Source organism: Choloepus didactylus, chromosome 1, assembly GCF_015220235.1.
Source record: "Choloepus didactylus isolate mChoDid1 chromosome 1, mChoDid1.pri, whole genome shotgun sequence".
Taxonomy (NCBI): Eukaryota; Metazoa; Chordata; class Mammalia; order Pilosa; family Megalonychidae; genus Choloepus; species Choloepus didactylus.
Genome location: NC_051307.1, coordinates 89,982,909 through 90,009,878, shown reverse-complemented (window position 1 = coordinate 90,009,878; position 26,970 = coordinate 89,982,909). Strand labels below are relative to the sequence as shown.

The 26,970-nt window shown below is 48.4% G+C and overlaps 1 protein-coding gene across 2 annotated transcripts in view; it reads right to left on the bottom strand.

The window, feature by feature from the left end:
- Nucleotides 1–26,970, bottom strand: part of PDIA5 (protein disulfide isomerase family A member 5) — a 103,628-nt gene that overhangs the window by 16,575 nt on the left and 60,083 nt on the right. For both annotated transcript variants that reach the window (XM_037836970.1, XM_037836965.1), the window contains exons 11-14: nt 25,589–25,725; nt 7,934–8,004; nt 7,196–7,356; nt 3,980–4,110 (exon numbers count right to left, since the gene is read on the bottom strand). In XM_037836970.1, the coding sequence (XP_037692898.1) occupies nt 3,980–4,110; nt 7,196–7,356; nt 7,934–8,004; nt 25,589–25,725 (500 nt within the window). The remainder of the gene's footprint in view (nt 1–3,979; nt 4,111–7,195; nt 7,357–7,933; nt 8,005–25,588; nt 25,726–26,970) is intronic.

Below are 26,970 nucleotides of genomic sequence, written 5' to 3'. Positions count from 1 at the left end.
AAAACAGCAGAAGCCAGGGGCAACCACTCTCCCTGAGTCCTGCTGCTCATGCTTTGCTGCTAATTTCGATATCACCACCCCAGACTGTCAGCAGCTAACTAGGCCCCACGTCCTCATGCTGCCCTCCAGCCTTTGCTCTACAATCAACCCGAACCTTGAATCTAGAAACTGGAGATCCAGGGAGATCAGGCTAAGATGAAATGAGTGTAGAGGGAATCACCAGACAGTTCCCTAGTCCCTTGATACATCTCAGGGTTTGGGTTTCCTGTCCACTATCATGGTCAAAGGTCTGTCACCCCAGGGGACCTGGATGTTACAGTCATATGGCCCTGCCCTCCCTCCCACCCCCTCCACCATCTTGTCTCTTGTTCTGTGCATTCTGTGTTCTGAGCCCCTCTCCAGCTCTGACTAAAGCATTTCAGACACAGGCCAGGGGCCTGCTTGTGGGCCACTTTCTAAATCTCCTGTCACTGGGACCTGTGGAAGACACCCACTGAGGAGGAGCCTGGGAAACTGCAGGCTGCTCTGGCCCAGACTCGCTTTCTTGGCCCCTCCAGGGTCAAAACCCAAGCCCACCTTCCCCATAACCATTCTCCAGATACTGTTGAACAGAACTGCCAAAAGCATAGCACTGCTCTGAGAGAAGGATTTCCTTGACTGTGGTGATTAATTCTGATAAACACATAGGTGGGAGAGACCAATGTCCATGTGGAGAGACCCAGCTGCAGCCCACAACCTCCTGACACACAGCTGGGCACAGCAGGCCTCGCCCAGAGCCCTTGGGAAGACTGACAGGGATGACACTGGCAAGAAACAAAAGTGGTTTTATTTATCATTTTTCTCTCTTTTTAAAATAAGATAATAATGACTGGCTTTTCAAAGGACTTTGTGAAATGAAATTAGGACTAAGCTACAACTTTAATCCTGGCTGGTGGAGTGGCCAGCTGGCCAAGTACAATGTGGGGCGGGAAGGCGGAGGGGCTGAGAGGGATTTTCCCAGCATCTGAGGCAGAAGGAGTAGAAGACATCTGGGCTGGTTATGGGATTCAGAGAGTTTCACTTTTGTTCTACATTGGAACTAAATGAAACAAACTAGCTAGCATGCCCTAACTCACTGCAGATACCGGGTAAATAATTTTTAATTGCCTAAAATGTCAAATACAAGTAACACTACACTAATTTGACCTAACCAAGGAAAGAATTGCTCAAATTCACAGCAATTTCATACTATAAAGGAACGATATCATATAATTCTCAAAACATTTTAAAAGCACAGTCTACTGGTTAACAAGCTGTGTTAAAGATATATCCCGTGGGCCGCTCCTAATGAGCAGGTCGAGGCCCCTAGTGAATGGCATATGGGTGTCTACTAGCAGATTAAGCTGCTGGGAAATAAGTGGCCCCTCCCCCAACATCTGGTTTCAGAATTAACCTTTCCTTTTTAACCTCTCTGCTCATTGAAAGTATCATAAGATAACTGTCAGCCTAAGTGCACATTCCAGCTACCATCAATTTAAAATATCTAGGCGTCAGATTAATGGCCTCTGTTGCATCTAATTTTCTCATTCTCCAAAGGAAAGAGCACGGCAGCGCAGCAGCTGGAGGGACGGCTTTCTGAGAAAGTTCACAGAGATGCTTCCAAGAGCTGTCAGGTGGGCCAGGAGTGGCATGATTTTTTAACTTGGACTCTCAAAAAAAGGCACCACCTCTGTGTAGCAGAAAACCAAAGAAGCCTCCCATAGAGGGGCAAGAGGAACAAAGAAGAGGCTACAAAGAAAAATTCCAATTCCAGAGACTCAGCCACGCTGGCCTGAGAAGGGCAGTCACACTGACTAGACCATTTGCAGGGAGAAGGGAGGTGCCAACAGGAGAGGATAATGCAAAGGAGGAGAATCTGTGTAGAACTGGGAGCTGGATGGCGGGATGTGGGGTGGGGAGGTCAGATGTGGGGGCAGGAGGGATATGGGGGGAGGGAAAGGTGAGATGTGGGGGCAGGGGGGATGGGGGGAGGCGGGATGTGGGGAGGAGGCAGGATACAGGGGGAGGGTGAGATGTGGAGGATGCGAGGGGGAAGAAGGATGTGTGGGGGACGGGGGATGTGGGCAGAGGCTTTTGCTTTTCACCTTATACCTTTATCAACTGTTTGACTTTACTTACTGCTTGACCTTTCTGGAGTGTTTAGATTCTATTGAGTATATATTATTTTAATCACTGAAAAATTTAAAAAATTTGTTTGTCCGTGGAGAGTTCTCCCCCCTGCCTCCTTTTAGCCCTCAGTAAAGATGTATCTCCTCAGGGGTACTGAGGCAGGAGTGGGGGACAGAAAAATGCAGTAAGGGAAACGGGAGACTCTAGGGACCAAGGCGTTTGCCGGAAGGTGAGTTGCTCGGTGATACTCCCTGAATGGATTATGTTTAGAATGATTTCTTGTCAGAGTAGTCTGTGAGCCTCTTGAGGTCCTGCAAGGACCATGTCTCCTTCCCTGGTATCCCTGGTGCCAGGATACAACCTAGCACAGAGCTGTTATTTGAAGGATGGAGGGAGGGAGAGAGGGGAAGAGGGAGGAGGGAAAAAGAAAGAGAGGAGAGGAGGGAGGGAAGCCGTCACCAGCACCCCAGCGAGATAGATGCCCCCATCCCAGATTCCCTGAGACTTTAGGAACCTGACTGGTCCTGAGTCAGGACTGAGCTGGAGAAGGGCTGAGGGAATGCCACGCTGTCTAGAGGTCTGGGGAAGGCAGGGGGGTTTCTGTGGGAGAAGCATTTAGCCTGGACTTTGTGCTGGACCACCAGCTGGTGAAGGACTCCTAGTTCCATGAACAGGGTCTCACTTGCTGCTGAGAAAGCTGTTACTCTCTGAATCACGCCCATGACTAAAAGAGAGACCACCACGGAGGCTGGAGGCGGGGAAGGGTCACTAAGTTTGCTGCAAGTCACACTCTCCAGGGCCTCTTTTCCCCCCAACTCTGCCCAGAAGATGCTAATTTCTTAAAATTCTCTCAGTCTTGTAGGAATACACTAAGGACAGGTGAGGGCAGTGAGAGCTCTCTAAGGAACTGAGAGAAAACAAGCACCACTCAGAGAAGAAAAGGCAAAAGCAGGGGACAGGGAGGCTGGAGCAATAAGATAAATGTGTTCGCTGTTAGCTGCCCAGCAGGCAGCCTCTCTCCAGACAGTGGGAGCAGAGAAGAGGCATCACAGAGCACTGACACTTGAAAAGTGGGGGCAGGAAGGGAGCAAACAGGAAGGCCGGCTACAAGGAAGTTTATGACTCCACGGAGCAGCCGGGCTTCCCTTTTATTACCCTCACTCCATTCTGCTGAGCTGCAACCTGGGGCAGAGAGGGAAGGGCTACAGAAGAGCGGGAAATTCTCAGAACCTTTTAAGTATCAGTTAACACCGTGAAGACATGAATACAAAAAAACCCGAGGTCACCAACACTAATGTCACTTCCTCCACTTAAGCTTTGAATAAAAGGAGCCTCCTGGTAGAGAATATGACAGTGGGCAAACCCAAATGGCTTCAGAGGGGAGGTCGGGGGAAAGGGGGCAGGGGTGGGGACACTCAGGAAAGACAGTGGAAGTAGAGGCACAAATAGGCCGACTAAAGTCCAAGTTCCTAAATTCCAAGGTTTTGAAGGTGAAGTTGGTGCTGGGAAGGAGGGAGGAAGCAGAGAGGCAGGAAGGAAGGGGCTGGTGAGAGGCAGCGGAGCAGAAAGGCAGAAAGGCACAGGGGCCTGAGGAGACTGAATAAACAGAGCAGGAGGGCTTTAGAGGGAGAAGAGAAGCAGACAGGGCCAACAAAAGGCTTTGTAATTCTAAGGGCTTCTCAGCCTGAAGTGAAGCGGGTGGAGTCTGGCTCAGAGAGGCAAAGACCAAAGAACCTGGGGTTCCTGGGGGCACTAGGCAGGCCCTGGCCCCCCAGGGGATTTTCTGGGCCCACCCCTCACCTCGCCCAGGATGAGCCCGAGGGCTACTTACAGGGGGCGTAGAACATGACCAAGGTGTGCTTTTTCTTCTTCAAGGTCTCCCGGAAGGACTCCCCCACCAGATGCAGCACGCTGGTCTGCTGCTCCTCCCAGGTGGGCTCTGGGGGTGGGGGTGCCTCGGGGCTGCGGGAAGCCAGGGGTGGAGAGGAGGCAGCCGTGAGGAGAGGCTGGTGGTCTCCTGTCAGGGAAGTGCACCCAAGCCCACCCACTTGGGAACATCATGAAGTCCCTTTGCATCCTTTCCGAGATTTCACGGAGCACATCTGTACCATCAGCAAAGATGCTCTGATTCCCTTGGAGGAAGCTATTAAGGAGCCGTTTTGTGAAGACCTGCAGACCTGAGCCATGTTACCGTGAACAGCTCTGCAGGTCTAGGCCTCTCCCCTATTATCTCTTTCTTGCCAAGGGCAGGCCCCCTCCTCTGTGATCCTAAAGGACCTTCCATTATCTTCTGTTCCTGGGCCTTCATCCGAGTGGAGATTATGGGTCAAGAAGTGAGATGGGTCTGGATTCAAATCCAGCCTACTTACCTGATGTGGGAACTTAGGTAAGTTACTAAACCCCTCTGAGCCTCCATTTTCTTTTCTGTTGACTGGCATCTTCATGAAGGTCAGAGGAAGTGTATGTAAAGTCAGTCAAGTAACTAGTATTGACTGAGAGCCTCTATGCTCTAAAAATGGCAGGCATTCAATAAATGTTCATAATTTGTCAGTCTCTTCCTATCCACTGGTTCCATCCAGTCTGCCTCACACAAGTATAGATCTCCAGGGTCATTTAAAAGCCTTTGCTTGCCTTGCCCCTCTGGATAACCCAACTTCTCTCTTTCCCTTTTCTGAGAAGTGTCTCTGGGGAGTGGTCTACACCTGGTGCTGCCCCAGCCTCCCCTCTTCTCTCTCCTTAGCCCCTGTACCACCTGGCTTCTGACTGCCTGGGTCCCTTCCTACTCAGCTGAGTGTAACACCCCCGGCCATGTCACCTTTGGGAAACCCTCTCTGAGCCCCTACAGTATCCCACTTCCCCTGCAACCTCTCTGATTCTTCTCTCTTCTTCCAGCTCTATCGCCAAGCCTCTGCAATTCTCAAAAGATCTCAACCATATGCAAGGCTTCAGTAATCCCTGGTATGAGGATGACTCCAGCCCTAACCTCTCATCAAGCCCCTATTTCCACGTGTTTTTCAGGTATCTTCACCTGGAGGTCCCACTGTCACCATGAACCCAACAGATTTCCTCCCCGAACTTCTCCTGACCAAGGATGGCCCCTCCCAGCCACCTGGTCTTTCTCCCTTTTCTTTGTCCTCCATGTCCCCTGTCATTAAGCCCTGGCTCCACGGGTGAGATGCCCACCTGAGCTCCCTGCTCTCCCATTTCTGGGCTGCTGGTGAGGCATATCTCAGTCACCCACATGTTGGCCAGTTGTGCACATGCCTGGAGATACCCTCAGCCTCACCTGACACTATTGATTCACCTGCTTCCAGGTAACAAGCCTCACCTTTCCACCTGAGAGCCATCTGCTGTGCATGCTCCACAAGGGAAAGCTGAAGAATCCTTTCAAGTACCATTAAGAACTACTATTTGCCCCAACCAGGTCCTTAGCCTTTCCAAACCTAAGTTTCCCCATCAGTGAAATAAGAATAAAAACTCTGGCCTCAGCAGGAGCTGAGGATGAAGTGGGGCAACAGATATAAAAGCTTTCTGCAAAGACTGATAGTTCAGGGAAAGCCCCAAGTGATAACAAAATAAATAACAAAAATAGTTTCCTTTCAGTATTTTCTATGCTACGCACTGTGCCAAGTACTTTTCATACATTATCTAATTTAATTCTCTAAACAAGTCTGTGGGAAAAGTGTCCTCTCCATTTTCCAGTTGGGAAAGTGGGTCAAATCCATGGCTTGAGGTAATGACTTGAGTGCAGACCTCTCAGACTCCAGAGCCCATGCTCGTAACCTCAGTGCCTTCCCACTGTTAGTCGCAGCAACTATGCTCACCATTTGTGCCCAGGACTCAGACAACTGATGAGCAACAATCAACGCTGCTGGTGTTCTTAGAATCCTCCCCCAGTGGAAGGAGCAGGACAGAACAGGAGAAGCTGAGAAAAGGACCTCACCAGCTGACTCAGCTCTTGCCAGAGACCACTCCTGAATCTAGTGGTAACTTTGCTCCTGTTCCATAAGCTGGTGTTTCTTAAAATACCATGGTTCAGAGTTCCCATTCAGACCCCCTGAATCAAAACTTCAGGGATGGGAGCCCTGGGATCTGCACTTTAAATGAGCATCTCCCACCAGGTGATGCCTTTGTACATCCAAGTTTGAGGACCAATGTCCTAACAAAGTAACTCAATCTAGAAGCCCCTGTTTGGCATGATTCTCGTGTTGCTTTGTTTTGGCTCTCGGATTGATATTGTTAGCTCACATGCAGGGCCCTATGCAAAGGCTGGAATATGTCTTTAACTTTATATTCTCCCCGATGCTGAAATGAGGAAATATCTTTGAATATTCAAGTTATGTGTGAGTGTGCATGCACATCGGTGTACATGGGGTGGGGGTGGGGACTGTTGGGGAAGGGCAGGCAGGAAAAAGGCTGTTCAACTGTGTCCCGATAACTTTTGCTACTCAAACATGGCCCAGGCTTCCTCCGTTTCTCAGGACATCTGTGTGATGGGCCCAGTTACCAACTTCTCTCCTTCCTTGCTGAGAACACCAGTTCCAAAGTCCTTGAGTGAGCAGGGGTTCTGTGGCCCAACAATCACGGGGCTACTAAGGTTCTCTGGCTTGCAGGGCTTTTGAAATCCTTATTCTCTGCTCCAAACCACAGCAGCCCTCACTGCCAAAAACCACTGGCCTCTGGCTAAGTGAGTCTAGTCCTAGGTATATAGAGTGGTCTTTCCTCCATTTGTTCCAAGGGGAAGGAATGAAATGCAAATGATAAACCTGGGGCTAAGGGGAGTAGGGAAAGGCATCTTCTGGAAAAAAGGCACACATGGCTTACTTGAGCTTATGAAACTCCATCCAGAAAGGCTATTGTGACCTGATGGATGAGGACACATCTGCACACCAGAGATGGCCTTAGGATCTGCAAAATCACATCCGTCTTGGCTCCTGTGGGCCCCGAGCCAAGGACAGGACCACGAGGTTTACTGCATACCCTCCAAGTAGTCATCACTGGCTGACAGCCAGGACTCAAGGAGTGCTGTCAAGATCATAAAACTTACTTTCGCATCCACTCAATAAACTTCTTCTTTGTTCTGAGCACAGGCACTGCATATTTCTCTCCGTTCTTAAAATACTTCAGTGTGGGAAACTCGGAGATGTGGAATCTCTCTGCCAGGGCCTTGTTGACAGTGGCATCGACAGCTGCAAGGACACCAGAGCTCTGGGAAAAGGCCAACCATGCATCACAGCCTCAGACATGGTGCTGGCAGAACGGAGGCACCCAGACGCCACCCCCAAACCCGCCCTGGACCTGTTGGGTCTCAACTGAGGGTGGCTGGCCCCGGGGCCCACGTATGCCAGGGAAGAAAGAACACTGGCATACCCACCATTCCTCATTTACAGGCTGAGATGAGGCCTTAAATCAGCCCCACTGGCCACAGGGTGAACACTGAGGCCTGTCCCCAGCAGCCAGGGTCCAGAGAAAAGAAGGAGCCTCTTGGAGCCTAACCCCAGAGCCATGACCAGGCAGAGGCTTAGCCCCTGGGCAGGTCTGAGAACACAGCCCCATGGTCTTTCTGCCTTTCCCCATCCCTGGTAGGGGCTGCACCCGTCTGACCATGATGTGTCTGCTCGGGGACATGGAAGCACAGCAGACCCCCAGGGACTGGGACAGCTACTGCAGGGCTTGCATGCAAAGTTATTTTAATGATGCCACCTGTAGTTGACCATTTAAAAGAGAATGGGGGGTGGTGGGGCGGTTGGTGTGTGTGTGGATTGAGTGAAGAAAAGAAGCTTACGTCCACTTCTCCATGGAGGACTTCTGCGGCACTCTCAAATTCCGGCTTCATTTTTTTACAGTGTCCACACCCTGTGGGGAGAAATCAAGACAAATCGTTCCCATGGCATGGAGGCTCTGGTCATGTTCCCCTGCTGCCCCCTTTGTAAAACAGGTTGGCCCTGTTCTCAGACAGCAGGGGCACCCGGGAGAAAAGAATGAGCGCTAGGTCCTAGAAAAGAACTCTTTTGCCTAATCTGCTGGGAGGGTGGGGGTGGGGGCAAGAGGCAAAAATGAATTAATGTACATAAGCAATACCAGCCTGTTCTAAGACAGTGTCTTCACAACAGCCCTACAAGGGGGGAACTGATGCTATTCCCATTTTACAGATGAGAAAACTGAGGCACAATGAGGATAGGTGACTTGCCCAAGGCTACATAAGAGCTACAAGTCAGAGAGCTGGGATGACACCTTAAACAATCTGGCTAGAGGCCTCAGCCTTGGGCAGCACGTGCTTCTCAGCACCATACCACTGTCCTACTGTCACCATCACCACCTTCTCTGAGACAGAAGGGAGTCTGGGGCCTTGGACTGGGAGAAAGAATCTACAGAAGCAACAGCATGGTGAAAAACTAAGTTCTAATTGTTCCCACATGGGTGGGAGTATGATATAATAGACACAAGATCTGAGTCGTCATTTCCAAACTAATGACACTTCCTTTGGATAAACACCCATTTGCCCTTTTCCTACAACCACATGAATGCAGTAAGATGTCGCAAATAATGAAATTTGGTATATTACAAAAGAAAAAAAGCACTGTGTGTAGATGTCCTAAAGGGATTTGTACCCTGTTTTCATTTTAATAAGAACACTTGGTCTTCTGACGCTTTAGGGGTTGTGAAGTGAGGTCCAGAATAGCTCAGGTGGGAGCTGCCTCTAAAGATGAACCTGTCTAAGTGGATGACAGGGATGTGATTCAGCCTTCTCGGGAGGGTGCGATGCTGTGTGGGAGCAGAATTTTCCCTGCATGTCTGAGAACACCTCAATTCTACTACTGATTGTTAGAAAAAAGAAAGAAAGGAAGACAGTGACACACCAGTGTTATCAGAGACCTCCCACACTCCAGCAGCCATCTGAGCCACAGAAATGGCTTTCCAGCCTCCATCCAAGCTCCTGGCTGGGATGAAGTTTCTGTCTCCTCCAAGGTCATTCCTGCAGAGCTCAGCTCCAGGTGGCACCAACACAAGATCATATCTCGTTCTTAATCCCTCTATTCCGCTCCTTGCCCGTTCCTGGCTTCCTCGGTCCATCCTCACCCATCCCTCTCAGGGTCAAGAGACCCCACAGCCGCTACCCTCCCACTTACTGATAACAGAAATTGTCAAATATACAACCACCAGGAATCCAGCTGATGGTAGAGCTTCCAGGCCAGTGCTATCAGGTCCCTCTGCACAGAGCACTCAGAGGGAGTCATGAATCCAGCCCAGGGAGCAGCTACATTCTTAGTTGCACAACCAAAATGATGGTTTTTCAAAAAAGACCCAAGGAAGAGGGGTGCCTCTAACCCTAACTCAAGAGGCTCCACAATGCTGAATGGGCAGGAAGAGGAGAAACTGCATAGCACGTAGTAGGCTCCTAGAAAAACCCACCATGCAGGCTGCAGCACCCTGTTCCTGCTGGTTTATGATGCAAAAGAAAGGGGGAGAACAGGAATCAGTCCCTGAGCTCTTCCAGCCTCAAGAAGGAGACCCACGGCCTGTGGTCCAGGGGGAGTACGGTGCACACCCAGTGCCTCTGAGAGATGAACCAAGGGCAGCACCCCACGGGGAGCCAGGGCTCCTCCCTGATTCCGAGTACCAGACTGTGAACTCCTTCAGGGCAGGACTGGGATTTCTTTTATCTTGTGCCCCTTCAGAGGGCAAAAGGATTGCCATTTCATAGATACACAATAAATATTCATTGGTCAGCAATGAAAAGAACAGACCTAATTATGTAATTAGTAGAAAACAACCAGGGTGACCAGAGGTTGAGAAGACTTCCTGGAGGAGGCAAGCGGAAGGACACATGGAGGTCAAGTTCATAAGAGAGAGGGGAGGAAAGGACAGCGAGGAGGGTGAGGGCAGCCGTGGGGCACAAGGGCCGTCCCGGGGATCCCTCAGCAGTGTGGAATTTGCTGCCGAGGACTGAGGAGGGCACGCCGCCTCAGGAGGTGTTCCGAAAGGCTTCTCTGGAACCACATGAGGCCGCTGCCCAGACCAAGAAGGGGCAGCCTGGCTCTGCACAGCCCCACTCCCAGCTGCAGGTGTTCTTAACCCTCCCCGGAGCCAGACAGCTTTGAGATCATGATCAAAGTGGTAAACCTGCCTTCCAGAAAACTGCACCCAGCATTACATCCGACTTCAGGGAGCTCGTGATCTGACTAGAGCCCACTCAGGGACCCCCCATGAACTGCAGGGAGATCAACGTCATTGTTATTTTGAAACACAAGGACACTATTTTCCAGAAATGGACACCTAGCCCCATCACAACCCGTTTGTCATTTTCTAAACAATCAGGATACAAAAGGATGTTTTGTTTTGTTTTGATGTATTGGTTGTTTGAAACTGAAAATGTATTTTCCCCACAGAAACAATTTTATACACAGATTATATACAAATTCCCAGGCGCGACCACAAAAGCCTACTTAACAGAACGTGTCAAATGCATGAAGCGCAGGTGCTGATTCTACTCCACCGAACCGTCACTCGTGAAAAACCTGCAGCCTGCGACCCAGCTCAGCTCTTAGCAGAGGCTGCCTTGGCCGCAAGAACAGGATGGAGGAGAGTGCCCTGAGGGGAAAAGAGAGAGCCGCTCTGTGCCAGCTCAGGGCAGGATTCTGGACCTTTTCAGGGTCACTGACACTCTTGAGGATTTAATGAAAGTTTTTCCTCTCCTTCTGCAGCACTGAGGCACGTACACCCCAGATTTCAGACATAACTTCAGAGAGATTCCAGGTCCCCTGAAATTGTTCACAGACCCCAGTGAAGACGCCAAGGTAGAGAAGACCTGCCCCCAAGTCAATCACCTTCCCGTAGTGGTAGGGGCAGATGAAGAAGGCGAGTTGTCCCCTCACAGGGCTCCAGCTCGGATAACCTTCCCCAATCCACTTGTCGGGAGTAAATGGAACTATTCTGGGGCAGGTTCTACTGACTTCTTAGTCATTAACACGTTGCCAGGCTGACTGCCCTGACTGGGTGGCGTGAGGAGGCCCACCCTGCATGAAGAGACTTCAAGAAAGGAGGCTCCGAGGCACTCCTGCCAGCGGTGGGCCCATCACCCATGAGTTCGGCCTAGCCCGGAGAGGAAGAAGGAAGTGCCCGCGAAAGCCCTCTTCTACCCACTGCCAGAGACAGGCCCATTCAGCCCAGCGGTGCTCAATGGGGGACACCTATGCGAGCCTCAGGGGACCCCGGGCTTGAGTGGAAGGCAGCAGGGGCAGGAAGGCGATGCTTCCTTGACTATCCTCTCCCCACAACGTGGTTTGAAAGGTGCTGTAAGGCCAGCTCCCAGCAGGGCCCAAGGGCAGTGTGGACAGTAGGATTGGAGTGGGGATGGCAGAGGGAAGACAAAGAAAAGCTGGCCATTGCCATTTGTGGAAAACTGCTGTTTCTTTTCATAACGTCCCTGTCAATGAGGCAAACTACTGAAGATGAAAGAATTCACCTTGCATTGCTAGAGGTCTTCCTGAACCTTGATTTTTCAGGCTCTAGTGCTTTGATGCCACTGCCCTGCTGGGATGGCAAATGGGTTTCCATTTCACCTGCCAGCTTCTATCAGTGTTCAGCTGGGTTAGAGATAGATTCTGAGATTGAGAATTGGCTCCTTGGGAAGAGCCGTGATCAGCCCACGATGTCTGCTGTGGACATGGAAGGGGTGGCTGGAACAGAAGCCAGGAAAACACCCGGATTCTTTAGCTTTCACTGATGGTGCTCTCTCCTGTACTTCCAGCCTCATCCTCCAGCACTCTCCCAGATAAGAACAATGCTTGTTATTTGCACTGGGCTTTCACACACTTTCTCTCAGCATTCCCACAAGACAGGCATGGCGGAGCTCATTAGGTCCATTTGACAGGGCCAGAGATCATGGCTCTGGGAGATGAAGTGACAGACGCAGGATGCCGAGGCCACACTTAATGAAGAGATGGGATCAGGACGTGGTCTTCTGTCCTGGAGCTCCTGTCACTATGTCCACATGAACCCACCTTTTCCCTGAAGTCGTCTGTCCACCAACACCCCCTCTTAATCACAGCCTCGCTGCCCCAATTTGCAAAGCCTCTCTAAGTGGGATGCCCATCCCTGGCATGATCTCACACAGGTTCCAGTCTCCGCTTTGAGTCTTTCCAGTTTGCTGGATGACACATTTCTCTTCTAATCACAAAATACTTCTTTTTCATATATTTCTATGGCATTTTAATTTTGCACTGCCTTGTGACTATTATATTGCTGCCCTCTGATATTTAGGAGCAGTGACAGTAATCTTTGCAGAACATAAATCAGATCAAATTCCCTTGCTTAAAACTTTCTAATGGCTTCCATCAACGGCAGATTAAAGTCCCAGCTCCATACCAGGGTCACAAACCCTCACAATCTGACAACTCAGATCACTCCCCTTCCTCTGCTGTACCCTGCAGCCACTGCCCTCTTTCTGCTCTCCTATCACACGAAGCTCATTTTCACTACAGGGCCCTTGAGCGTGCTATTCCCTCTGCCTGGAACATCCTCTCCCCCCACATCTTTGCGTGACTCAACCCTTCACATCATTCAGGCTTTAGCTCAAATTTCACTTCTACGGAGACCTTCCCTGACCAGGTGTCCTAGAGGGGCCCCACTCCATCCGGCTCTCTTCCAATACCGTGTTTTATTTTCTTGACTCAAAATAGCTGAAGTAATCTGTTTAACTTGTTCCTGGTCTATCCCCACAAGTGGACTGTAAGCTCTGCACGGGCAGGGCCTTAGTTGTCTGTCTTGTTCGTCACCATATCCCTGGTACCCAGGTCGGAGCCCCACACGCTTTCTGAATTAACCTCGTGGCTGTACTGTTCAGGCTGACGCCTGTGCACACAAGGTTTAAATGGACCACATTCTTACGGACAAGGATCACGCCTTGCACACAAATAGTTGCTAATCTGACTATGCACCTCTAGTTAGCTTAACTGGCAGCCAAGCCGTCACAGTGTGTGGGCGGCCCTCCCCACTACTCTGCAGAACATCTTCAGGAATCCCCAACACCCCCATTCCTCTGGTTCTAAAGTTTCCCATGTGCATCTTAGAGTCGGGTTCTCTTGAAAGCATTAAGATTTTCAATTCTAGCATCAGTTCCTGCTGCCCTTGGAACAAGACTCTAAGAATGAGCAATAAGCTTCTGCAAACAGAGTTTATGATGGGCAGATGGGTCACCCCCAGAGGAGGAGAAAGGTCTGGCTGAGAAAACGTCTGCCTCCCTGGACTGCCTGCTCTGGGAGCCACGTGTGGGTGATGGCGGGAGCCCCACCACCCTGGGCTGGCCTATAGGATGTCCCTGGCCGCACACGCTGCAGGACAGTCAGGGAAGAAGGTTATATGCAGGTGCAGGACTCCAGCCCACTGTGTTTTAGGATCCTGACTGTGATTTGATAGCCCATTAAGTTTCACTGCCGAACCTCCTCGTTGGGGTTTTGTCGTCTAAGCGCACTTACGCTTATCTTCATGACCCAGCAGAGAGCCTGAGCATCATCCCTCCACCCACCACCCCATTACACTCTTCTCTGGCTGCGGAATGTTGGCCTCCCATCAACCCGAAGCCCTCAGATTCCTCCGGATTCCATTAAATTCAATTGCACTTAGGATTCTATTACAGACCAGCTGTGGGGGATGTCCTGGATCCTGGAACCGGAATTTTCCAGGGGACCAGATTAACCTGTAAAGCTCACTGGCAGCTGGGTGGGAGCCCAGATGAGCCTGGTTTTCCCTCCACATCCCTGCTGCCTTGCCTGGGACTTGGCGTGGGGCTCACGAGAAAGGCTGGGGCTCCTGCCATTGCCAGCAGAAACACTGATGTTTTAACATTTGTTTTCAGGCTGCATTCACACCAAAGCTGGTACACAGACACTGGACCAAACTCATACACCGAGGGATGCCTCTGTCCACCTCACAGCCTTCTTCTTGCACAAAGAGAGACTTTTTTCCTTTATGTTAGTATAAAATGTGAATAACGAGCTTTTGAAATTTTACTTCCAGGCTTCTGTCCTTAGGAAATAACCATGATATGTGGGCAAATATTTATGCATAAAAATGTTCTCTGCAGCATGATTTATAATGGAGAAATATGGCAAACAACTCAAACCTTCAACATTATGGGGCTGATAAAGTAATTTATGGTGTTACCATACAACGGAATATTATGTGGCCACAAAAAGCATTTATGAAGCATTTTTTAATGACATAAGAAAATACAAGATGTTAAGGGGAAAATGTGAAGGGAAAACATGAAAAAAAAAGACTTGAAGAAATAAAATTAAATCTCTTTCTCCCACCTGGCACAACAGACAAATGAAAAATCCAGGTGATCAAAAGAACTAAATAAAGAAACCAAAATATTGTAAGAAAATATAGGGCACCATTTTTATACCCAGGGATGGGGTATCCTCAGCAACCCATGAATCCCGGGAGTCAGAAGGGGAAAAGGCAAACTTCCAGGTGGCCCAGCAGTTAGGGCGCGGCTCTAGGACTGGACGGCCTGGGTTTTAGTCCTGGCTGCACTTTTTTGACTATGTGACCTTTAGCGTTTCTTGACCTCTTGGTGCTTCCCTTTCCTTATCTGTAAAATGGGGATAATCATGATATCTACTTCACAGGATTTGTTGGGAAGATTAAATGCGTTAATACATGGAAAGATCTTAGAACAATGCCAGAAACAACTAAGTGTTCAGTAAATATTATAGTTATTATTTGACTGCAAAAAAAAATATATAAAGCTTTTATACAACAAAAGGCACTGTGAACACAGTTAAAGCAAGCACAGGATAGGAGAGAACACTGGAACACAGAAAACAGATAAAGATTAATATCCATAAGGTATAAAGTTGTAGGTCAAAGAGAAAAAGAAAAACCACATGGTAGAAAAATGGGCAAAGGATATGAATAGATGATTCATAGAAGAAATCCAAAGGCCGATTATCACACGAAAAGATGTTCAGCTTCACTAGAATCCTGGGAGTTACAGACACGTGACCCCTTTGCCCAGTGTAGCAGAAAAGTAAAAGGCTGACAACATCCATGGGTGGCGAGGATGCAGGCTCTGTTACATATGGCTGGGTGTGGGGCTGTCCTCATAAAGCCTTTCTGGAGTGCAATTTGGCAGCGTCTTATCAAAGTGCAAGCACACCTACTCCACAGCCCAGCAACTTCACTTTTAGGAGTTAATCATAGGTATTCAGACATGTTTCCAAATAAGGTACGTTTACAAACTCTCACTGCATTGCCTGAATAGTGAAAAACTGGAAACAAGTATCTATCATCTAAGGTTTAAAATTTATGACATAACTAAATTATAAAATTCTACTCAGTGGTTAAAAAAAAGATTGAGGGGGCTTGCCCACCAGCCAGAACTATACGACCGTGGAGGAAGCAAGCCCTCTAGCCTCTGAAACCACGAGCCAGTAAATCCCTGTTGTTTAAGCCAATACATTGTATGGCATTTTCCACAGCAGCCAGGGAAATTAAGACACTTAATATGAAGTGATTTGCAACATTTTCCAGAGGTTTCTCTCCACTTCAGTCTGGTCCTGTCTCTGCCCTCAGCATTCAGATGGAGCAAGGAGAATAAAAGACAAGATTGAAGACATGAACCCATCTCCTTCCTCCGACTTACTGAGTGGTTTGCAAAAACACTTTGATGACCCAGCTTAAAGGAACCAGTGAAGTGTTGTCTGACTTTCATCGCAGATAAGGATCTAAGATGGTGGCATAGAGAGTAGTGGAAGTCAAGTAGTTCCCCCGGAACAACTAAAAAAACCAGAACAGCTAGTAAATAAATAAGAATAACTGCAGGGGGACAGACGTGACTGTCCACTCATCATACACCACCCTGAATTGGGAGGAATGCCCAAGATCACAGCACAAAATCTGTAAGTAAAAACTGTGGATCCAGACCTACGGAAGATGGCGGTTAGGAGAGACAGGGCAAAAAAACACCTCAGGGAAAAATAGATAAAAGCCAGAAAGTCACCCAGAACACAAGTTCCAGCAATGCACCAGCTGCACAAGGTGTGCTAAATCCACAGGGACCGTGCAATTGGTGAAACTGGGAGTCTGCGTTCTGAAATGAGTGAGTAAACCTGCTGGATATCCGGCAGCCACACTGCGGTGTGGGGAAACCGTGGGTTGGCGTTTGGAGTCAGACTAGTTCTTTTTTAAAAACCCAAAAGCAGCTGCAGATGTGGCAGTGAGAACCACACAGGGAGGCGCAGCAGGAATGCTGTCTCTACAACCTGTGAGTACGCCTCAGTATCTGGCATGGACAGTAGCCTTTCGCACACCCGCTGCTAATTGTCTCGGAGTGAGGAAGGCAGAGGTTAGCCAAAAGGGGAAAAAAATCATGCCCCTTGCAGCCATCTTCCTGGCGGGCTGGGAATGTTCCTGCCCGGTGTCGGAGCCACAGCCCAGAGCTGTGCCAAAAATACCCAGTGCAACGAGAAGTGTTTCTACAATATCTGGTGTGGACAATAGCTTTTCGCGCACCCGCAGCTAATTGTCCCAGAGCTAGGAAGGCAGAGCGGTGCAAAAAGGGGGAAATTGGCACGCCCCATATAGCCATCCTTACAGCAGGCTGGGAACACACCTACACGGCCAGCAGCCCAGAACTTCCCTTGAGGGTCGGCGTACACTTGTGATATAGCACAGCCTTCCCTCAGCAGAGGCCCTAGAAGGGCACAGCTTGGAAGAGCGACCCACTCGGAAATCCCAGGGACCATAAGCCAATACCAAGGACTTGTGGGTCAGCGGCAGAGACAATCTGTGGCGAGACTCTTGGAACAGCCTTAAATCTCCAGGAACACCTGGGAGGTTTGATTGTTAAAGCCACCCTCGCTCCCTAACCGCTGAGACACACGCCCCACATTCACGGCAGACATCACCAAAAATACACGCAAAACTGGTGCACCAATTGGACCCCACAAGAATCAGATCCCCACACACCACAAAGACAAAGTTGGAGAGAACTGGCTTGAGGGGAATAGGTGGCTTGCAGATGCCACCTGCTGGTTAATTAGAGAAAGTGTATGCCACCAAGCTGTAGATCTGACAAATCAGAGAAGTGTTTGAATTAGCATACATATCCTAAAAGAACCCTTTCAAGTTAAGCAAATGCCAAGAAGCCAAAAACAACAGAAAATTTTAAGGCATATGAAAAAAACAGATGATATGGATAACCCAAACCCAAACACCCAAATCAAAAGATCAGAAGAGACACAGTACTTGGAGCAATTAATCAAAGAACTAAAGACAAACAACAAGACCATGGCACAGGCTATAAAGGATACGAAGAAGAGCCTAGAAGAGCATAAAGAAGAAATTGCAAGAGTATATTAAAAAAATAGATAATCTTATGGAAATAAAAGAAACTGTCGATCAAATTAAAAAGATTCTGGCTACTCATAGTTCAAGACTAGAGGAAGCTGAACAACGAATCAGTGACCTGGAGTACAACAAAATGGAAAATGAAAGAAGAAAAAAAAGAATCGGGAAAAAAATCGAAAAAAATCGAAATGGACCACAGGGATATGATAGATGAAATAAAATGTCCAAATATAAGACTCATTGATGTCCCAGAAGGGGAAGAGAAGGGTAAAGGTCTAGAAAGAATTTTCAAAGAAATTGTTGGGGAAATCTCCCAAACCTTCTACACAACATAAATACATAAAGCATAAATGCCCAGTGAACTCCAAATAGAATAAATCCAAAGAAACCTATTCCAAGACATATTATGATCAGACTGTCAAATACTGAAGAGAAGGAGCAACTTCTGAAAGCAGCAAGAGAAAAGCAATTCACCACATACAAAGGAAAAAACATAAGACTAAGTAGTGACTACTCTGCAGCCACCATGGAGGCAAGAAGGCAGTGTCATGACATATTTAAAATTCTGAGAGAGAAAAATTGCCAACCGAGAATTCTTTATCCAGCAAAGCTCTCCTTTAAATTTGAGGGAGAGCTTAAATTTTTCACAGGCAAACAAATGCTGAGAGAGTTTGCTAATAAAAGACCTGCCCTACTTGAGATACTAAAGGGAGCCCTACTCACAGAGAAACAAAGAACGGAGAGAGAGATAAGCCATATAGTGACCACTGAATATAAGTGTGGCTTTATTATCATCATAGTCATCATAAGACACAACCCTATATTAAATTATTTTTAATTCTGTATTTCAGAGAGAAATAAACAGACATTGCAGAATGGTGACGTCATGAAGGAGAAAACATACTTGGTATCGTATCCTCTCCCATGCTACCATTTCTTTCACTCTATTTCAAATGGATAACTCAGGTTTGTGGTATGGCATTCTTTCTGAAACACTAAAAGTCAGAAGATGAAGATACTTGCCTCACTTTTCTGACTTGCTGATTGTAAATGTGTTCATCCCACTTAATTTCTAAGATGACTCTTAGTTTCCTAATAGATAAAACAGGAATTAGACTAAGAATAATTAAAAACTATTAAATTTAAGTCTGAAAATATAGACTTCTTTTGAAAATCCAAAGGAATACTCTTATACTTTTTGAGACCATTGAAAAATGTGTATTCTCAATTATGTGTTTTTGGTTGGTGTAGATTAGATGCCATTGTCTGGAGACAGGCATGGGATATATAGAGCAAAGGCATATAGGGAGCAGTGTTGGTGAAAATGTCTATTTATATATGAAGAGACATCTGTTATTGTAGTCATTGAACCACTAAATTTAAGCGGCAATTATAAACTTCTATTTCATACACTGAAACAAAAGAACATTAATTGTGGACCCAAGATTTGTTATTTATTGCATAGTTAATGGAAAATACCGAACCATTTTAGCTTCTGTGTTCAGATAGAGGGTTTGGCAAAAAAAAAAAAAAAAAAAAATCTATTTACTCTCCGATCCCTAAGCTTGTATAGTTTACAGTGAGAATTCCTATAAATAAAACAAAATTATCTCAATGCATTTAGTTCCTTGGTTCAGATAAAAATAATTTGAATAGCAAGGCTTATGTGCAGGCATGTTTGTAAATATACAAAGGAGAAAGAAGGGAAAGTATTGATCTGTATTCAGATTTATTCTGCAACCTACGTATGGTGAGAATAATGTAACAATATCCTCATCTGTAAAATTTATAACACAGCCACTACTTTCTGATATCAAATAAGATGACTATAAATATCTGAAAATTAAATACTATTCTGATTATTTAAAAAAAATAGATTATTTAAAAAAATAATAATTGCAAACTAATTACAGTTAGTAGTATTTTAACATTCTTTCATCAACAGTAACAATAACAAATGTACTATACCAATACTACGAGTCAACAATGGAGGGGGGGTCGTTAGGGGTATGGGAAGATTTGAGTTTCCTTTTTTCGTCTGTATTTCTTTTCTGGAGTAATGAAAATGTTCCAAAAATGGAAAAAAAATATTAATTGTGGTGATGGATGCACAGCTGTATGGTGGTACTGGGGGCAAATGATTGTTTGATTGTACACTTTGGATCTTTGGATAATTGTATGTATGTGAACAATCTCAAATAAAAAATTTTTAAATTAAAAAAAAAGATTGAGGTAGATTTTTATGCCAACGTCTACATTTAACTGGAAATATCTTTAAGACCTACTGGTAAGTGGAAAAAAGCAAGTCACTGAAAAATGGACAGGAAATGATCCCATTTATGTGAAAAAAAAGAACCAAACAAACAAGAAACCTGTTATTTAGGTAGATGCAAAGAGAAGATACACTTAGCTGTTTGCAGTGATTAACACTGGGAAGGGGAACAGGTGTAGAGCAGGAAGATGCCCCCTCTTTGCTCCATGTCCTTATGTATTTCTTGAACCTTTCAATGTCAATAAATAAGAAATTGCTAATAGTATTCTTAAATAGTATTCTTAAATTAAAAAAAAATAGGAGCTCGCACAGAGGAGTTTTATGATATGATAGTTACACGAATCTATACATGTCCAAAAATAGTCACTTATACTGTATGTTAATTCAAAAAACAAAATTTAAAAATAAGAGGAAAATTTAAAGAAAACCAGGCTAGCAAGAATAATGCCAAAAAAGTAAAAAGTGGTTGTTGCCCGCTATTTCAATTTGTTGGGATCTTTTTAAATCTTAATGCAGTCCACATGATATTTTAGTTAGCTATCCTTTTTCCAACTATGACACTTGCGAGTTTGAAAGTATGTCTTATTTTCTATAGCTTATAGGTAGTTTCTTTCTGTATCATTTATATTTCTCTGTACTTCTGGATTTCTACAAAGATCATATTTTTCTTTGAAAATAAGACAAAAATAAAGTTAAAACCTTAAAAAAAAAAAGACCAATGCAGAAAATCTAGTCTGACAGGGACCTGCCCCAGAATCCAGAAAGACGACTCTGTTCCCGGAAGACAGGCTGGGCACCACGGCCTGTCTGGAGGCGAGTTGTAGCAAAGAAACCATTTCTTCCCGGGTCTTGGAATAGCGTGGGGGTCTGCGAGGGCAGAGCACAGGGGCTCCTGGGACCCCTGACAGTACTGGGGGGAGAGCAGGGGGTGCGTGGGTTTCCCAGCAGGCCTCTCTCCAGGCTCCCACCCTGCTCTCAGTGCCTGCATGGGTGGAGATGGACCCAGCAGGGAAACAGCTGTATCAGTGAGACAAGCTGCCCCTGAGAGAAGTGATGCTTACTCAGGTGGTAATACATATTGGGTCCTTCCCCTGTCGGATGCAGTTATGTGGAGAGGGAGGAGGGCAGGTTGATGTTATTGCAGCAAAAAAAGAGAAGACGAGTGAAACATACAGTCTGACTTTTCTCATACAGAAGGCTGCAGAAAAGGGTCCTAGGGCCCAGCAGCAGCCAGGGTCCTGCTGACTCCTCTGCAGGGTTGGAGAACAGAGCCGGGTGCTGCAGCCACCGATCCTTGCCTGGCCCACATTGAGGGCCAGATGGCGACCGCTCAAAGTGGCACAGACAAAAGGGAAGCTCCGGCCGGGAGAGAGGCTGCCCTGAGGGCCAGCGGGCCCGGGTTCTCTGCACTACACTGCACCGTGCCACAGGCACACTCCTGTCCGAGCCCTTTGCCCACCCAGGCTGTCGTCTCCGGGAGGCCCGGCTCAGCTCCTGGAGGGCACGGACTCTGGGTCAGACCTGGCTGTGAGCCTCAACCCCCTCCTGCCCTCGGGGTGTGCCCTGGGGCAGGGGTGTGCGGAGGGCCTGGCGCCCAGCTCATGTCAAAGCAGATGCAGAGGCCAGTGAAAGACCACCTTGGCCTCTATGTGGGGCTCCTAATGGACTCTGGCTGGGAGGGAGAGGGAAGGAAGACAATGAAGCGATGGGAGAGTCCGAGGTAGGAGTGAAGTGGCAACAGCGCTAGGAAAGAGGGTGAAGCAGCAGGAGCCAGTGGTGGCCTCAGGGTCTGTTACTCCCCAGCTGTATGATGACACACGGCCACCAACCAGGGGCACATCTGCCCTCCACCGCAACCCCAGGCATGCAGCTCTGCACCACCGTGTAAAAGCTACAGCTAGAGAACCAAGGGACACCCACCGCGGGCAGGCACAGATTTGGGGGAAGCCAAAGATCCTTATCAGACCAGGAAAGAAACACCAGCAGAGAATGTTATTAGGCATATGGAAATAACAGAGCAAAGAAATACCTCATTCTCTCTGGGAGTCAGGATCATGAATAATATTAATTTTCTTCTCTCTGCTTTCCTGTATTATCCTTTTATAAAATGTGTATGCACTACTTTTATAATTAGCAAAACGTAAAAAACAAAAAAATAAATAGAGCCCCACTCAATTTGCACCGCACTCTTTCAATTTGTTGGGATCTTTTTAAATCTTAATGCAAGTCCACACGGTATTTAAGTTAGCTATCCTTTTTCCAACTATGACACTTGCAAGTTTGAAAGTATGCCTTAGTTTTTATAGCTTCAAAAACAAACACACACCCTCTAAAGAGAACCAGGCCAGATTCAGAGTCACAAAGCACGAGTGGATGCTTTCCCCCAGGGTGGATTCTTCCCATCCAGTTCCCCCCATTGCAGCCAGGAAAACAGCAACTCACTTTGTCAAGTGTCTTCATAAAAGAAAGACATGTTAATTCATCAAAGTAGTCATCCAATCCTAAGAAGTAAACCAAGCTCATCCGGCAATCCTTCTTAGTAGAATCTACATTCTACTATCTTGACAGGCCTCAGCTTATCACTCTAAGCTTCCAAAATGATCCGTTTCAAAACCTGTTCCTTGTTTGGCCTGGATGCACCCATAATGCTGTGATTTCCACAATGCACCTTTTCTGCCTTTGGGAACCTGGGACAGCCCTGCCAGTCTCTGGCCTCACAACACCTACCCTTTCCTCTGGGATCCCTCAAACACTGCACAAAAGGTTTCCTGACCACATCTCTGGAGCAGTCTGGTATGAGGTACAAAGCTAGGCAGCTAAGGGCTCTCTGACTGCTCTCAGCTCACCCATATGGGCTCCAAACTCCTGTTAAACCACGTGCGTTCCATCCCCTCCCAGGCTAGAGACCATGCTCCTGCATAAAGGAGAAAGAGTGTGTAAAGAGATTATTTAATGCAGAGCCATTCCCATCTGACAGGAACTGTAACGGGCAGTTCATTAGGAAGCTTAACCTCCTGCTTTTGCCCTGTCCCTCTCACTCTGCCAGTCAGGTAGGAATAAACCCACACCTGCATACGCACACAGAGTCACGCATGGCCGGGGCAGGGGTGGGGACACCTCATCAGAGAAAGCAGCATCCTTAACAGGCAGGCACCCACTAGGAGAAGCTCAGATGTGTCCAGTTGCGAAGTCTGAAATCAGACACCCCTCAATGAGGTGCTACAGACAGCAAGATGGGGTTCAGTAATATTGGTTAGCAATGATTAACAGGGAAAACAAAGGCTGCCGTCTGATTTCTAGTTCTCATTCTCTAATTTAGCCCTGGAGCAACTTCATTTGTTCATTCTCCAGTTCATTAAGCTGTTGTTCCTCTATGCTTGAAAGGTGATGGGGGGGTGAGGCATGGAAGATGAGCAAGAGCTTTAGGGTTCAGGGAGGGAAGAGGATGTATTACAAGGGGGAGGGGATGGGAATGACCCTGAAGCCAGCTCCTGACCCCAACACCCTGCAAGCATCAGCTGCTAATGGGTCGCTTGTAATCTAAGACTGCAAAAAAGAACATGGGCCAAAAAAATACTTCTATTTTGTAACCAGGGTTCTTAAAAAGAAGGGACTTAATAAACAATTATTAAACAATCCTGATCTACCTGGCATATTTCGTTTTTGGGATTCATCCAAGGGGACACATATACACACACTTTTTATACTGTGAGATGTAAAACATAAACCACTGTTGAAACCACTCTGTGCCCTTCCAGGAGCTGGCCGAGCTCTCTTGACTCAGACTGGAAGGACACACACATGGATGGGGTGGGGGTGGGGTAGGAGGGTGAATCTGCTTCCCCAGTGAGGAACTGAAAAGAACCAGCCATATCTGCCTTTCCTGCTGGGAAAGAGAAGCAGGCAGGATGAGTTCAGCTCTAGGTTCAGCAAAATAAGTTCCTCTGAGACCTGCTTCCATCAGCAACTCTGAGACTGGCCGGGAGGGCCTATTTTAGTTAAGAGAGCCGGCTGCGCTGCTGTGCTAAATGTGCTGAACCTGGGGGATGCTGAGAGGGTGCAGACAACCAAAGAGCATGTACTCCTCGGCCAGGGCTGCCCCTCGCCCCAGTCCCAGCATCCCCCCTTCCAGACCTCCAGACAGTCTTACTCCAGGACACTCTAGTCCTACCCTCAGTGGGGACAATCATCTTCCTGAGATGTCAGCCTACACCCTCCCCAACTCCTAAGCCCTACGGTGTTTAGGGACAAATCAAAATTCCTAACGGCAAGCAGTTTTTCAGGTGCCTGCAACCTCGGGGACACCCTCACTAAGGCTCTGGCAGAGCTAGGGGTTGAACATGCTGCTAAGACCCTGCTTGCACTGCCCTGAAGCAGGAGGGTCTTGGAAACTTAGTGGATTTGCCTTTTCTGTAGACACTTAAAAGGAGAGGGCCATGGGGAATACTTTACCTTTGGATTTCCTGAAGAATTTGGCCTTGTAAGAAAGGAGTTAGGGAAATCCACGATGACGTTTATGAACAATTCAGGAAAGGCCAGATGAAGGGGGTACTGCAGGCAAGGGAGAGCGGGCATGAGACGGGGGCCAGGCCTGACTTTGCTCCGCCCGGATCGTCAGGATCGGTGACCTCTGAAAACAACTGGGCTGGCGACACGGGACTCACAGAGCAGCAAACAGGTCATGTCCCTTCTCTGTGGGACAGTTCCCTTACCTGCAAATGGGGCTAATAATACTCACTTTGCAGCACTGGGGTAAGATGAAAGGAGAGCACCCTCAGGGAAGCCACTGTGTAAGCGTGGGGTGATACACAACTGCTGGGCACGAGGACCCTTATGACTGGGAGGATTCATGAAGCATTTCTTCACTGAGTATGTCGATACGGACTAGACTAACAAGCCTCAGGCACTGCGGCATCGCGATTATGACAATGATCCATAAAGCAGCTGCTTCTTGCAATTTTTCTCCTGTACAACCTTTTACCCACCATCAGTGGGCCAAAGAGTTGGCAGAGGGTCTATGAGAAGGAAGCAGAGGAGAGAGAGGAGCCCCCCCGTTCCCATCCCATCCAGGCTGTGCTGAGCACCCGCCTCTTCACCCATGGATGCGGTGGCCTTTCCCCAGGAGATGCTCGCGGGGGACCTGCGCCAGGCTGTCATCCCCCGGCTCTCCCCAGGCCCAAGCCTCGCCCGCTCCCCCTCTAGGAGCAGCCTTCTCACTCTTGGAAACCAACTACAGTCGATTTTCTATCCTCCACGGGAATGGTGAGGACACTGCCCAGAAAAATCCTCAGCTGCAGGTCTTGCAGCCATCAGTGCAAACACATTTTCTGGCAGATGTCCTTGATTCACTGTGGCCAGTCAGGGTGAAGCAGAGAGAAGGCATTCTGGAGCTGGGAGACCGGAGGCTCCAGCTCCAGCCCCGCTGTGCCCTCTCAGCTGCTGGGCAAGAGACAAGGCCTCGTGGGGTCTCGGTTTCCCCACCCGTAAGATGGAGGCGACTGCCATCCGAGCCCACACCTAAGGGCCCTCCCTTCCTGTCCTACTTCCTCCAGTTCTTGGAGGAAGGCAGCTCAGACCGGCCAGGTGGGGCAGCCTCATGGGGCTCGGAGGGACAGGGGTGGCCTAACAAGGACTTCTGTGCAGTAGACGGCGATGCCATGTGCACTGTGAGGGCAGGGACCTGGCTTGTCACACTCACTGCTGCGTCTCAGGGCTTAGTGCAGAGGGGCACTGGGGGCAGGAGGGCTTGGGGCGTCCACCCTACTCCGGAAGAGGGAAGATGTGCGGGGGGAGGAACAGAGTTCCACTCACATGGGGCGTGGAACATGACGAGGACAGAGGAGTGTTCCTTCACAAACTGGTCAAAGTCTTCGTCGGTCAGGTGATAAACGAAGCCACCCTCATCTGCCCAGGGGGTCTCAGGGACCTGGGGCTGTGGCGGCTGTGGGCTGGAAGACCAAAAACAGGCAGCGCTGAGAGGGAGCCCCTGGGCAAGAGCAGCCCTTACAAAATCCAGCCCCCTGGACGGAAGCCCCCCCCAGCTCCGGGGGATATGCCTTCACCTCGCCAGAAACTGCCCCCCTGTGGAGGGGTTGGGGGGAGAGCAGCCTGGCCCTGCTCACCTCCACCCTCCCCTCGAAACCCCAGGGACAGGTTTAGCTGCTCCCTTATTGCAAACAGCAGGCTTTTAGCTGCAGCTCTCCAGGCAGCTCAAGAAATCTCCTTCCTCCCGGGAATTTGGGGGTTTGTTAGCTTTCTCGTGCTATTTCAAACTTTCAGCAGACTGGCAAGAATAAATAGCAAAAGCAAAGAATGACCTTTGGAAAAGCTCACTGGTGTGTTTTGTATCGCCCAGTGGGACAGGGGGAGGGCTGGGGGTGGGCATGGGGGCAAGGAGGAAAAAGAGAGACCAGGTGTCTGAGGAAGACCCAGTCTGGGCAGGAGATGGAGTGGAGGCATGGGAGGGAGGCTGGCTGCACAAGTGATGCAGGGGCCTTTACCGCCCAGCATGAAACCTGGGTCACGATGAGCAGTACGGGGGCTGAGTGAAACAAGGCTGGGGTACCCTAACTATGCCAGCATCTGTGGTAGGTCACGAATCCTTCCTATAGACAAGAACAAACTTATGTTTAATTGCCTAGCTTGGAAGTTAGTCCCCATCCCAGTACTAGCATCCACTAGTTGCAAAGCCTTGGGCGTGCCAGCGGACCTCTCTTGAGCCTGTTTCCATGAGGGATACTCATGTACTGATCTCTACCTCACCAGTTATGGTGAGGAAAGGCTCGCGGGTGCCCTCTCGGGCTCCAAAGCTCAAACTAAGATGGCCACCAACAGACGCTCCCTGCTGCTTTGCTGCCACAGACACCGTAGCCAGAGCACCTTAATTCTGCTTGGGGAAAACCCTCTAGGGCAACAAATGTGAAAAAGACAACCATTCTTTCCTGCCTTTGAGAGCATACAGTAGGAAAAATGTAAAGGCTCCAGCATGGGAGGGAGCAAGGGCCAGCACAATGGACCCTGTCACCCCACCCCCCTTTTATGGAAGCCTGGGTGGGGGGGTCTCCTTTGGAAACCCTCTCCGTGGCTGGGCCCCACTGGCAGCCCTGGCCTTGGCCTGGGCTCTCCATGAGCTTGCTACGAGGCCACCTGCACGGAGCTGGGTGTCCACAGTCACCATCTTCCCAAGAAATAAA